Below are 12,247 nucleotides of genomic sequence, written 5' to 3'. Positions count from 1 at the left end.
TGACAGCATCATAATACCTCCGCACCCCGTCGACCACCTCCGCAATCGCATCATTAAACACTTTTTTACCGGCGTGTTTATTGGTGTTAAGACTCTCAATTGCATCATTCAAAGTATCTTTATGCTGCCCTAAATGCTCTTTGATGTTACTGAGAACGCCACTCAAAAATCCCATCACCCCGTCACACAGCCTATCCAGGTCAGAGTACACAATCCCCTGGCCAGTGTAGCCTTTGGACTCAGAGTGAAGCCGAGAAACTTTTCGAGGCCGTCACATAAATGCGTTAAAATATTATCATTTTCACCAAGTTCAGTAGCAAATTTCTTAAGTTTCTCAACAATTTTCATCTGCTGCTTCACTTCAGCCAATCCCTTCTGCCTCTCCTCCTCAGGGAGGTGATGGGTCTTAGCACAGTCATTTTTAGCAGCTTTAAGTTTCTCGATTTTAGCGTTTAGTTCATCAATTTGCTTTTTAGAGTCATTAGGATTATTAGATTCTAGAGTTTTAAGTTGTTCATTAGCTTTTTGAATTGCAGTCTCCTGAGACTGACAGTAGGAGACACCGCTTCCTGAAGCGGAGGTAGTAGGACATTCGAGTTGCTTTTGACGGGTGTCAAGGCTATCATTAGCCTTCTCAATAGCCTCCTCAATCAACTTTTTCAAAGCTTGAGACAACTTGGTAAGACCATCACCACCATCACCGTTCCCATGCCTAACCTGGATCAACCAGTCGATGGACTCAGTCAGAAGGGCAGTGAAGGGTGACCAAGCACAAGTTATTATTGTGGTCTAAAGAGGTCATAGCGGTAATAAGACGAGGTAATTCGAGAGATGTAGAGTGGATAAAGGGGCGATGTAGAGTGGGTAAAGGGGCGATGTAGAGTGGATAAGGAGCGATGTAGAGTGGGTTAGGGAGCGATGTAGAGTGGATTAAGGGGCGATGTAGAGTGGGTAAAGGAGCGATGTAGAGTGGGTAAAAGGGCGATGTAGAGTGGATTAAGGGGCGATGTAGAGTGGGTTTAGGGGCGATGTAGAGTGGGTTAGGGAGCGATGTAGAGTGGATTAAGGGGCGATTAGAGGACGTTAAGGGGCGATGTGGAGTGAGTTAAGGGGCGATGTAGGGTGGATGAAGGGGCGATGTAGAGTGGTGAAAGGGGCGATGTAGAGTGGTGAAAGGGGCGATGTAGAGTGGATAAGGGAGCGATTAGAGAAGGTTAAGGGGCGATGTAGAGTGGATAAGGGGCGATGTGGAGTGGGTTAAGGAGCGATGTAGAGAGGGTTAGGGAGCGATGTAGGGTGGATAAGGGAGCGATGTAGAGTGGATAAAGGGGCGATGTAGAGTGGATAAGGGGCGATGTAGAGTGGATAAGGGGCGATGTAGAGTGGGTTAGGGAGCGATGTAGGGTGGGTAAAGGGGCGATGTGGAGTGGGTTAAGGGGCGATGTGGAGTGGGTTAAGGGGCGATGTAGAGTGGATAAAGGAGCGATGTGGAGTGGATAAAGGAGCGATGTAGGGTGGATAGAGGAGCGATGAAGAGTGGATAGAGGAGCGATGTAGAGTGGGTTAAGGGGCGATGTGGAGTGGATAAGGGCTAGATGTAGAGTGGGTTAGGGAGCGATGTAGAGTGGATAGAGGAGCGATGTAGGGTGGATAGAGGAGCGATGTAGAGTGGGTTAGGGAGCGATGTGGAGTGGATTAAGGGGCGTTGTAGAGTGGGTTAAGGAGCGATGTAGAGTGGGTTATAATCACTACTCTGGTAACCATGTCATCGCTGCCGTGTTGATGTCGTCGCTGCCGTGACCATGTCATCGCTGCCGTGTCCATGTCATCGCTGCCGTGACCATGTCATCGCTGCCGTGTCCATCAACTGTCATCGCTGCCGTAACCATCAACTTGGTCAGCACTTTGGTGAGCACATTGGTCATGGCATTGGTCAACACTTTGGTCAGCACCTTGGTCAGCACGTTGGTCATGGCATTGGTCACCACGTTGGACATGGCATTGGTCAGCACATTGGTCAGCACCTTGGTCACCACTCTGGTCATGGCATTGGTCACCACTTTGGTCACCACTCTGGTCATGGCATTGGTCACCACTTTGGTCAGCACATAGGTCACCACTCTGGTCACCACTTTGGTCAGCACATTGGTCAGGTGGTTGGTCAGCACGTTGGTCAGCACATTGGTCACCACGTTGGTCATGGCATTGGTCATCACGTTGGTCACCACCTTGGTCATGGCATTGGTCAGCACGTTGATCAGCACTTTAGTTAACTATTACACAATCACATACAAGTATTAATGAGTGATACAACAGATTAGAGCACAATTCATAAGTTAGGTGAGTAGGTGATTTGCTAGGTGAGTGTAGACAGTATGCACGTGAGTACGATTATGGTTGCAGGTAAAACACCCTGCCCAGTTTGTTAACACGTGCAGCTGCGAGTAGTGATTGCGCGGCGATGCGATGCGATGAGGGACTGTGCAAATGCGATTTGATGTGGAGCAGGTCTAGGCGGATGACCATGATGTGGAGGAGGTACAACAAAGAGAGGAGCCAGAGGGCGACGTTGAGCCAGATGAAGGGGGCGCGGATCTTGAAGAGGAATTCGTCGCACTTGTCAAATAGGTCAGCGAAATATTTCGAATTGAGTACGTTGCGTAGTTGAGTGTAAAAGTGACCACAATATCTTATTCCATCCGTGTCGAGCAAAATGCTTGATTCACCAAATGTGAATCCGTATGCGTAGAAGGTGCTCAAGACTCCGCGACAGTTTACAATACTTCCGCATTTGCAATTGTAGTTTGCTCCGTGCTGTCCTCTCTTACAGTCTTCACCACGCAAACAACCCTGGCATCCCCAGTCTTGACAAGCGATGGAACAGAATGCGATGTATAGATTGTTTAGTGAATTCCAAAAAACCCATGGAAGGTATACGGCCCAAGAGAGGTACGCAGCAGAATGCTTCTTGGCAAGATAATAATACGAATCGCGGCATAATGACTGAAGGTAGGGAGCGCAGTATATGTTGTCTTTTGGAGTAAATAGGCACGATTTAGTCATCGATAGGCTTGACAGATCGGGAGGAGTAGCGGTGCCGTGATCATGCGTATTCCGGCTGCTACCATAAGCTTTACGAAGCGCATCAGTGAATTCCGTAGGCACGTCGTGCAGTTTAACCGATTGTTTAGTAACGGCGTCTGTCAACCACGTGAGATGCCTGGGTGCTATTTTTTCATTCCAACTTCTTACAAGGGCCGACGCGAACTCAAAGTGTTCGGGCAATGTAGACGGCGGCTTGGGCATCAGACCAAACAGCGTGTTAATATTCGAATTGTCGAAGAATTTGCCAAGCACTTTCCATAGCTCTCTGCCTGTCTTCGTACTTCCAGAGAAACCCCTAAAGCCAAGTGGTGTCAGACACGGCTGTCCAGGCGCGCCTTTGGGGCAGTTGCTGCATACGGATTTGCATCCCATGGCAGTCAGGTTGTGAGGAAGATGGCCGGGGAGCGTGTCGGACAGATATGATTGGAGTGGTGATCTAGGCAGGCAGTCGGTTTGCTTGTCATCTGGATGCTTATCACAATGCGATTTACCGGTCGAGATATCTTTGCCGTAGAGGCAATTTGCCCAACCGTGATGTTTAGTTTCCAGCTGACACTGGCTATGCAAGAATCTGAACACGGGGAACAATCTGCGTAGGATGTCCATCAATAGTTCGAGGCACTGCGACGGATCCGATGGGTAAGATAGTTGTAGGCTGTTGTCGCAGTAGTCGACGGCGTAGGTTGTGTATGCGTTTCCGTAACCAACAATTTTAATAAGGACGTCGTATGACCTTGAGCAAAGGCGTCTCACTGCTAACTGGGTGCTTTCATATGAGATGTCTTGAGGATAAGCCGATACGGGTTCTTCGCCGACAACTGTGGCAGATAACTCCCCGTCGCTGACTTGCTTCTTTGGATCAACAAACAAATCGCTGACACCGTCAACAAGAAGCTCCTCATACGCCGTATTACACGGAAGACCACACAACCAACAGAGCATCTCGAATATGCTACATGGTGTTTTCTTGGAGGATGAAGTGGCAACGTGCCCGACTCTGTAATATGTTTGAAGATGTTGATGTAGCGTTTTAAGTGCACCTATTTCTTGATTCGCATCATTTTTCTTGAACACGTATTTGTCTTTAGTGCCGATGAGGCGTCTGCAAATAAAGAAACCCGTCATCGTGCTTTTATCTTGCAGCTCCCAGTGTTTTCTTTCCGGTTCAGAGACTTTATATCCATTGCCGGCAAAAAACTTTCCCAGAGTAGTCTCGTGCTCTATTTGTTCAGTTTTACATGTAGAAAGACAATACTTCACCAATATGTTCAACTCCGTATGCAAGATGGACAACACGTTAAGGCAGACCTTAGAAACCTTTTTACCGTAAGATGTTAATTTTTCTTCTTTATCACCTTTTTTAGTTTCCACTAATTCACCGAAAGTTTCACTATCATACCCGTTCACATACACCCGCTCCATCTCCGTGACAAACCCCTCCAGCCCCGCTCTGACCGCATCGAGCAGCTCCGGGTGCCGGGGGTTGGCGAAGTGGGAGGGGTGGAGAGCGGTGAGGGAGGAGGAGAGGTGGGAATGTAGATTGGAGTAAGTATGATCGAATATATATGTTCTGGGTGGTTTAGTGTCGTTTTTGAGGTGGTTGAGCAAATCGTCGAATTTGGTGTTGACGTCGGTGAGGTGCTCGATGTTGGCGTCTGTGATCGCCTTGTTGATCTCAGGCTCGGATGGATTTTTAGCACTAATTTGTGCATTAACGTACGTCTGAATTGGATTAAAATAGTTATTGAATGCTTCTGACAATTTGGTGAAGGTGGATTTCATGGGTGTGTCTGGATCACGGGATTGAGCAAGTTCCTTAATAGAATCAAGCAAACTTTTCGCATCGGTATCCGAAGTCCCAGGCGCAGCAACAGGCTTGCCAGTTACATTACTAACCCCTCCCATCACTCTCATCAACCCCTTGAACCCGATCCGCAGATCCCTCTCAATCTCCTCCGGCAACCCCCGCAACTCCTGGCTGACCTTGTCCGCGAACGCGGTGAGGAGGGCTTTGACGGAGGAGACGTAGTTGCGGCGGGCGGCGGTGGTGAGGGTGGCTTTCACATTATTAATTTGTTGATAAACAAACGAATGAAGCTCATGAGTGGTCTGTTCACCAAAGTTATCGGCTTCTTGTGCAAATTCAGTGGCAGCCTGGATGGCATCGTACAACGTGTCGCGTTGCAGTTTCTCAATTTTCGTTATGATGTATTTAAGTTGATCGTCAATTTTATCGTTTTTCATGTGCCGTAAGTATCCACTGACCTTTTTTCCTTCTTCTGAAAATACCGATAATAGAGAGTTCAGATTTGTGGTAATATTTTCGGACCATTTGCTGAGTTCGTTTAATGTTCCAATGACTGTTATTTCATCGGATGTTTTGCGAATAGCGCCGATCGCCTGGGGGAGGGAGCCTTCTTTCTCCACTCCTTTTAGTTCGTTCTTAAGGGCTTCAAGTGCTTCTGCGTCTTGTTTGACATACTTTTTGTAACCAACGAATATGTCGCCGTCAGTGGAAATCTTAACATGGGTAGTTAGTTTTTCATTATCTTTCGGCAACTGCTCCTCCAGCTTGCTAGTCACCCCGTCGATCGCGGTGTCGACGGCGGCGGCGGGTCTATCAACGCCAAGGGCATTAGGTTGTATAGCCGTTGTGAGTTTATGGTGCAGCATACTTATAGTCGTATGCATATCCTTCAATGTCGTGTCAATTTTCCCACCGTAATCCGTGCTTAATGATGCATTAGTAGGATCATCATCAAATTGCTCATCGATATCCTTCACTTCTGCCAGAGCTCCAGAAATATTCTTTATATGAGACGCGTCGAAAAACGACTTAAGCTCATTCGCGAAATGCTTTGCACATGTAGCAACCGAATTGAGTACAGTGGTAAGGGCCTGAGTGAGAAAATGATCACTATAACCAACGCCTCGCATATTATTAACATTCAATGCTTCCTCTCCCTCGAGATACGTACGTGCGGCTTCAACGAGTGCTTTGTTAATGAGGTTGCTATAAAGCTCGTCGGCAAACCGCGCAAAATTGGCGACAACGTTTTGAACCGTTGTGTCTCTAATTGTAGCATTGGCGGCTTCTACAACAGCCCCGTGTATAACACCGGGAAGCTTTGCTTTTATTGCCTCTTTTACAGCCTTTTCACCTCTATGGTTGCCATACTGGGGATCAAATTTATTTCTCATATTTTGTGTATTGGTAGTTACGTAATAACCGATGTACTTTTGTGCTTCGCCTTTAATCTCATCCACAATGGTATCAGCCCACGTTGTCAAAACACGAACAAATGCTCCATTTTCAAATTTCTGAGCGTAATCTTTCACCCCTTCCTCAATCTGCTTTAGACTTGAGCTTCCAGCGTTTGTCAAACTTTGAACAAACTGCCGAACATCGATTTTAAGCGCATCCCAATTTTGTTGTATACTATCATCCGTTTGATCACTAACACTTCGTCCCTCTTTCTTATCTCCAACATGCTTTTTTATACTTTCCACCTCCTTTTGAATGCGTATCATAATCCCATCTATACTTATCGGCGAGGAACCTCGCAGACCATTAAACGTATTACCAAGGTCCCCAATTTTAATTTTGATCTCCTTAACCTGCTGTTCCACCGCTTGCTTCATTTTATACAAATCCTCTTTCAGCTTCCCGTCCATGTCCTTCACGGCATTAAGTGTCTCCATAACCTTCTCTCTGATATTTCTTTTCATGCCCTCAACGTAATCGTTGAGCGTGATTTTCCACGCCACAAGTCTTTTTGCGGTATCCCTAAGCTTCTCCTGATTTTCTTCCCCAATCACCTTATTCTCAATACGCTTACTCTTCGTCCAAACTTTATCAATGAACGTATTGGTCGTTGTAATCCAATTGCTAAGCTCCTTGATATACTTCAGCAGCGTATTACTAATGTTTACGAGCTTTGAATGAATTACCATAACTCTCTCCTTCAACTGCCTAACGAGGTCATTTACTTGAGTGCTAATTTTTTCGTGCATCACAGTTTTGAGATATTCCAGGATTCTATTAATTTCTTTCCCCATGCTCCAGTAGTCTTCCGATGCCTTATCTGAGACTCTATGTACAATCGCTGACTCACGCGTCACAATTTTCAATGCACTATTTACTTTAGTTCTACAATCATTATTAAGGTCTAAAATGTTTTTCTCAGCATCTCTCATGCTTCCGCAAAATGCTTCGGCGTGTTTCTTAAACTTCTGCAGCTGCTCGCCCACTCGCTCATTCTCCGTAGTGAAGTCATGGCCCTGCACAGAATTATTTGTATTAATTTGACTTACCGTTGTTTTGAGTTCCTCCATCTTATCTTTAAGTGTAGTTATAGGATCTCTAACTTTTTTATTAGACTCTTTCACTTTATCATTATACCCCCCCACCCCTTCGACCACCTGTCCAATCGCAGCATTAAAACCTTTTTTACCAAGGTGTTTATTTTTGTTAAGAGCTTCAATTGCACTATCTAAAGTGTTTTTATGCTGCCCTAAATGGCTTTGGATGTTACTGAGAACACCACTCAAAAATCCCATCGCTGCATCACACAGCCTATCCAGGTCGGAGTACACAATCCCACTGCCGTCGTAGCCTTTTGATTTCGGGTCGAAGCCGAGGAATTTTTCGAGGCCGTCACAAAGATTCTCTAAAAGCTTTTTAGGCTCATTTTGTGGATTATTAGAAATCTCGTAAAATCCACAAAGCTTCTCCACCTTCCTCAAAGCGTCCAACTTGGAGTGCAATTTGGCTAGCTCAGCAGAGGGAGAGGGGGAAGGAGGAAGATTATTAGGAAGGTTATTAAGGTTATTAATACGCTGTTCAGTTTCAGTAATTTCTTTCTTAACTGCTTCACTAAGCTCACTAATTTTCTGGTTGTCACCAGCCTGGCCAGCAGACTTGACAGACACAGAAAGGTTAGTAACATGAGAAGAGTAATCATTTTTAAGCTCTTCAGTACTGTTAATTTGAGCGATAATAGCATATATAACGGCTTTCTTAACACTCTCACTTTCACCAACAAATCCTCCAAGCTGTCCAGCAAGGTGACCAAGGCTAACAAGCTTGGAGTCAATGTCCTGCAAAGCTTTTTTAGTAGCAGCGTCCTGATTACGGGAGTGGGAAGATTCACAATCTTTTTTCCACTTTTTTAAATCTTCAATGGGTAAACCATTTTTCGAATTTTTACCATTTTTAGGATCTGGATTGTCAATCTGCTTCTCGTAGTACTGACAGTAAGTCTCCTTATCAGAGTATTTGAAGGGGCATTCAAGTTTATCTTTTTCGGCTTTAAGGGACTTTTCAGCCTTCTCAATAGCCTCCTCAATCAACTTTTTCAAAGCTTGAGACAACTCACCAAGACCTTCACCACTACCACCATTCCCATACCTAACCTGGATCAACCAGTCGATGGACTCAGTCAGAAGGGAAGTGAAGGGTGACAGAGCACAAGTTATTGTTATGGTTTATAGAGGTCATAGCGGTATTATAGCAAGGTAATTCGAGGGATGTAGAGTGGGTTAAGGGGCGATGTAGAGTGGATAACGGGGCGATGCAGAGTGGATAAGGGAGCGATGCAGAGTGGATTAGGGAGCGATGTAGAGTGGATAAGGGGCGATGTAGAGTGGATAAGGGGCGATGTAGAGTGGATTAGGGAGCGATGTAGAGTGGATAAAGGGGCGATGTAGAGTGGATAGAGGAGCGATGTAGAGTGGATAAAGGGGCGATGTAGAGTGGGTTAGGGAGCGATGTAGAGTGGGTTAGGGAGCGATGTAGAGTGGATAAAGGGGCGATGTATAGTGGGTAAAGGGGCGATGAAGAGTGGGTTAGGGAGCGATGTGGAGTGGGTTAAGGAGCGATGTAGAGTGGGTAAGGGGCGATGTAGAGTGGGTTAGGGAGCGATGTAGAGTGGGTAAAGGGGCGATGTAGAGTGGATAAAGGGGCGATGTGGAGTGGGTTAGGGAGCGATGTAGAGTGGGTAAGGGAGCGATGTGGAGTCGGTTAGGGAGCGATGTAGAGTGGTTTAAGGAGCGATGTAGAGTGGGTTAAGGGGCGATGTAGAGTGGGTTAGGGAGCGATGTAGAGTGGATTAGGGAGCGATGTAGAGTGGATTAGGGAGCGATGTAGAGTGGATTAGGGAGCGATGTACAGTGGGTTAAGGGGCGATGTAGGGTGGGTTAAGAGCGATGTAGAGTGGACAAAGGGCGATGTAGAGTGCGTAAAGGGGCGATGTAGAGTGGGTAAAGGGGCGATGTAGAGTGCGTAAAGGGGCGATGGAGAGTGCGTAAAGGGGCGATGGAGAGTGGATAGAGGAGCGATGTGGAGTGGGTTAAGGGGCGATGTAGAGTGGATAAAGGAGCGATGTAGAGTGGATTAAGGAGCGATGTAGAGTGGAGATAAAGGAGCGGTGTAGAGTGGAGTAAGGAGCGATGTAGAGTGGATAAGAAAGCGATGTAGAGTGGTTAAAGGGGCGATGTAGAGTGGATAAGGGGGCGATGTAGGGTGGGTTAGGGAGCGATGTAGAGTGGGTAAAGGGGCGATGTGGAGTGGTTAAAGGGGCGATGTGGAGTGGTTAAAGGGGCGATGTAGAGTGTATAAAGGGGCGATGTGGAGTGGGTTAAGGGGCGATGTAGAGTGGATAAAGGGGCGATGTAGAGTGGATAAAGGAGCGATGTAGAGTGGGTTAAGGGGCGATGTGGAGTGGATAGAGGAGCGATGTAGAGTGGATTAGGGAGCGATGTAGAGTGGGTGAAGGGGCGATGTAGAGTGGATAAAGGGGCGATGTAGAGTGGATAAGGGGCGATGTAGAGTGGGTTAAGGGGCGATGTAGAGTGGATAAAGGGGCGATGTGGAGTGGATAAAGGGGCGATGTAGAGTGGGTTAGGGAGCGATGTGGAGTGGATAAGGGAGCGATGTAGAGTGGATTAGGGAGCGATGTAGAGTGGGTTAGGGAGCGATGTAGAGTGGGTTAAGGGGCGATGTAGAGTGGGTTAAGGGGCGATGTAGAGTGGGTTAAGGAGCGATGTGGAGTGGGTTAGGGAGCGATGTAGAGTGGATAAAGGGGCGATGTGGAGTGGGTAGAGGAGCGATGGAGAGAGGGTAAAGGGGCGATGAAGAGTGGGTAAAGGGGCGATTAGAGGAGGTGAAGGAGCGATGTGGAGTGGGTTAGGGAGCGATGTGGAGTGGATAAAGGGGCGATGTAGAGTGGATAAAGGGGCGATGTGGAGTGGATTAGGGAGCGATGTGGAGTGGGTAAGGGAGCGATGTAGAGTGGATAAGGGAGCGATGTAGAGTGGATAAGGGAGCGATGTGGAGTGGGTAAAGGGGCGATGTAGAGTGGGTTAGGGAGCGATGTAGAGTGGATAAAGGGGCGATGTGGAGTGGGTAAAGGAGCGATGTGGAGTGGGTAAAGGGGCGATGTAGAGTGGAGTAAGGGGCGATGAAGAGTGGATAAAGGGGCGATGAAGAGTGGATAAAGGGGCGATGTAGAGTGGATTAGGGAGCGATGTAGAGTGGATAAAGGGGCGATGTAGAGTGGATAGAGGAGCGATGTAGAGTGTATAACGGGGCGGTGTGGAGTGGATAATAATCCCCACTTGTGTCCATGTCATCGCTGCCGTGACCATGCCATCGCTGCCGTGACCATGTCATCGCTGCCGTGACCATGTCATCGCTGCCGTGTCCATGTCATCGCTGCCGTGTCCATGTCATCGCTGCCGTGACCATCAACTTGGTCAGCACCTTGGTCAACACGTTGGTCACCACTTTGGTCGTGGCATTGGTCAGGTGGTTGGTCATGGCATTGGTCAGCACTTTGGTCATGGCATTGGTCAGCACATTGGTCAGCACTTTGGTCGTGGCATTGGTCAGCACGTTGGTCAGCACCTTGGTCAACACATTGGTCATGGCATTGGTCAGCACTTTGGTCATGGCATTGGTCAGCACATTGGTCAGCACTTTGGTCGTGGCATTGGTCAGCACGTTGGTCAGCACCTTGGTCAACACTTTAGTTAACTATTACACAATCATATACAACGGTTAATGAGTGATTCAAAACATTAGACAACAATTAGTTGTATAGGTGAGTAGGTGATGCTAGGTGAGTGTAGATAGTGAACACGTGAGTACGATTACGGTTGTAGATAAAACACCCTGTTAAGCTTGTTAACGCGTCCAGCAGCTAGTAGCGATTGAGCAGCTATGCGATGGGAGGAAGGTGAGTGCAAATGCGATTTGATGTGGAGCAGGTCGAGGCGGATGACCATGATGTGGATGAGGTACAGGAGAGAGAGGAGCCAGAGGGCGACGTTGAGCCAGATGAAGGGTTGTCTGATGATCCAAAGGAATTCATCACAGGCGTTGAAGAGTTTAGCGAAGTAATCAGATTTAAGTACTTTGCTTAATATCTTGCAGAAATCGTTACATGTTTTCTGGTATTTAGAACGATTCAATTCTACTGCATTGTTGAATATGAAGCCATACTGGTACAAGGTTGGGGAGACGCCGTTGCAGGTTACGATGGATTCACACTGGCACCGTGACTTCTCATCGCCATGTTTCCCTTTCTTACATTTGTCGGCTCTCATGCAGCTGTTGCAGCCCCAATCCTGGCAAGCGATTGAGCAGAACGCAGTGTATAGATTGTTAAGCAACGTCCAGAAATCCCATGGAAGATACACGGCCCAGTAGAAGTATAGCTTGGCGTTTTTGTTGGCGATGTATTTGTAGCAGTCGGCGTAAAGAGATGAGAGATAAGGTGCACATGGATGTTTGTTGCAGAAGTCGTTGGACGCGAGATGCCTGAGGTGAGGATGACTGCAAGTGCTGTGTTTTACGGAGTCCGAGCCGTATGCGTCAACGAGCGCACCGGTAAGATTGCCGGGTTCGTCCCATAAGCTGATGGACAGCTCCTTGGTTGAGTCTTCCAAAGCATTTTGGACGCCCTTTCTACCCACAATATTTCCTTTGTGCCCATCGGCAACCAAAGATAACGCAAACCGAAGTGTTCTGGCACGTTTTTGGCGGTTTTGTAACAGGCAAAAAACCGAGCCAAAGTTTATCCCGATGATTTTGCTCCGCAAAGCCCAAGGCCTTTGCCTGTCTCTGGTTCTGAAAAACCTC

General features: G+C 47.3%; 3 protein-coding genes across 3 annotated transcripts; all 3 read right to left on the bottom strand.

Moving 5' to 3' along the window:
- Positions 1-1,805: 1,805 nt before the first annotated feature.
- BBBOND_0001280 (hypothetical protein, conserved) lies at positions 1,806-2,237 on the bottom strand (the record flags this gene model as incomplete). The annotated part of the gene is made up of 1 exon (XM_012914969.1): positions 1,806-2,237. The coding sequence occupies one exon, from the start codon at positions 2,235-2,237 to the stop codon at positions 1,806-1,808; it is 432 nt and encodes a 143-aa protein (XP_012770423.1).
- A 154-nt stretch (positions 2,238-2,391) lies between these two features.
- On the bottom strand, positions 2,392-7,665 carry BBBOND_0001270 (hypothetical protein, conserved; the record flags this gene model as incomplete). The annotated part of the gene is made up of 1 exon (XM_012914968.1): positions 2,392-7,665. One exon carries the CDS (start codon positions 7,663-7,665, stop codon positions 2,392-2,394), a length of 5,274 nt encoding a protein of 1,757 aa, XP_012770422.1.
- Positions 7,666-11,256: 3,591 nt separating this feature from the next.
- Positions 11,257-12,247, bottom strand: BBBOND_0001260 (hypothetical protein, conserved; the record flags this gene model as incomplete). Its single annotated transcript, XM_012914967.1, has 1 exon — positions 11,257-12,247. A coding segment is annotated over one exon (991 nt), but the record flags the coding sequence as incomplete, so codon positions are not given.

This window comes from Babesia bigemina, scaffold Bbigscaff_62155 (assembly GCF_000981445.1).
Source record: "Babesia bigemina genome assembly Bbig001, scaffold Bbigscaff_62155".
NCBI classification, from domain to species: domain Eukaryota; phylum Apicomplexa; class Aconoidasida; order Piroplasmida; family Babesiidae; genus Babesia; species Babesia bigemina.
This window is presented reverse-complemented; position numbering and strand designations above follow the sequence as displayed.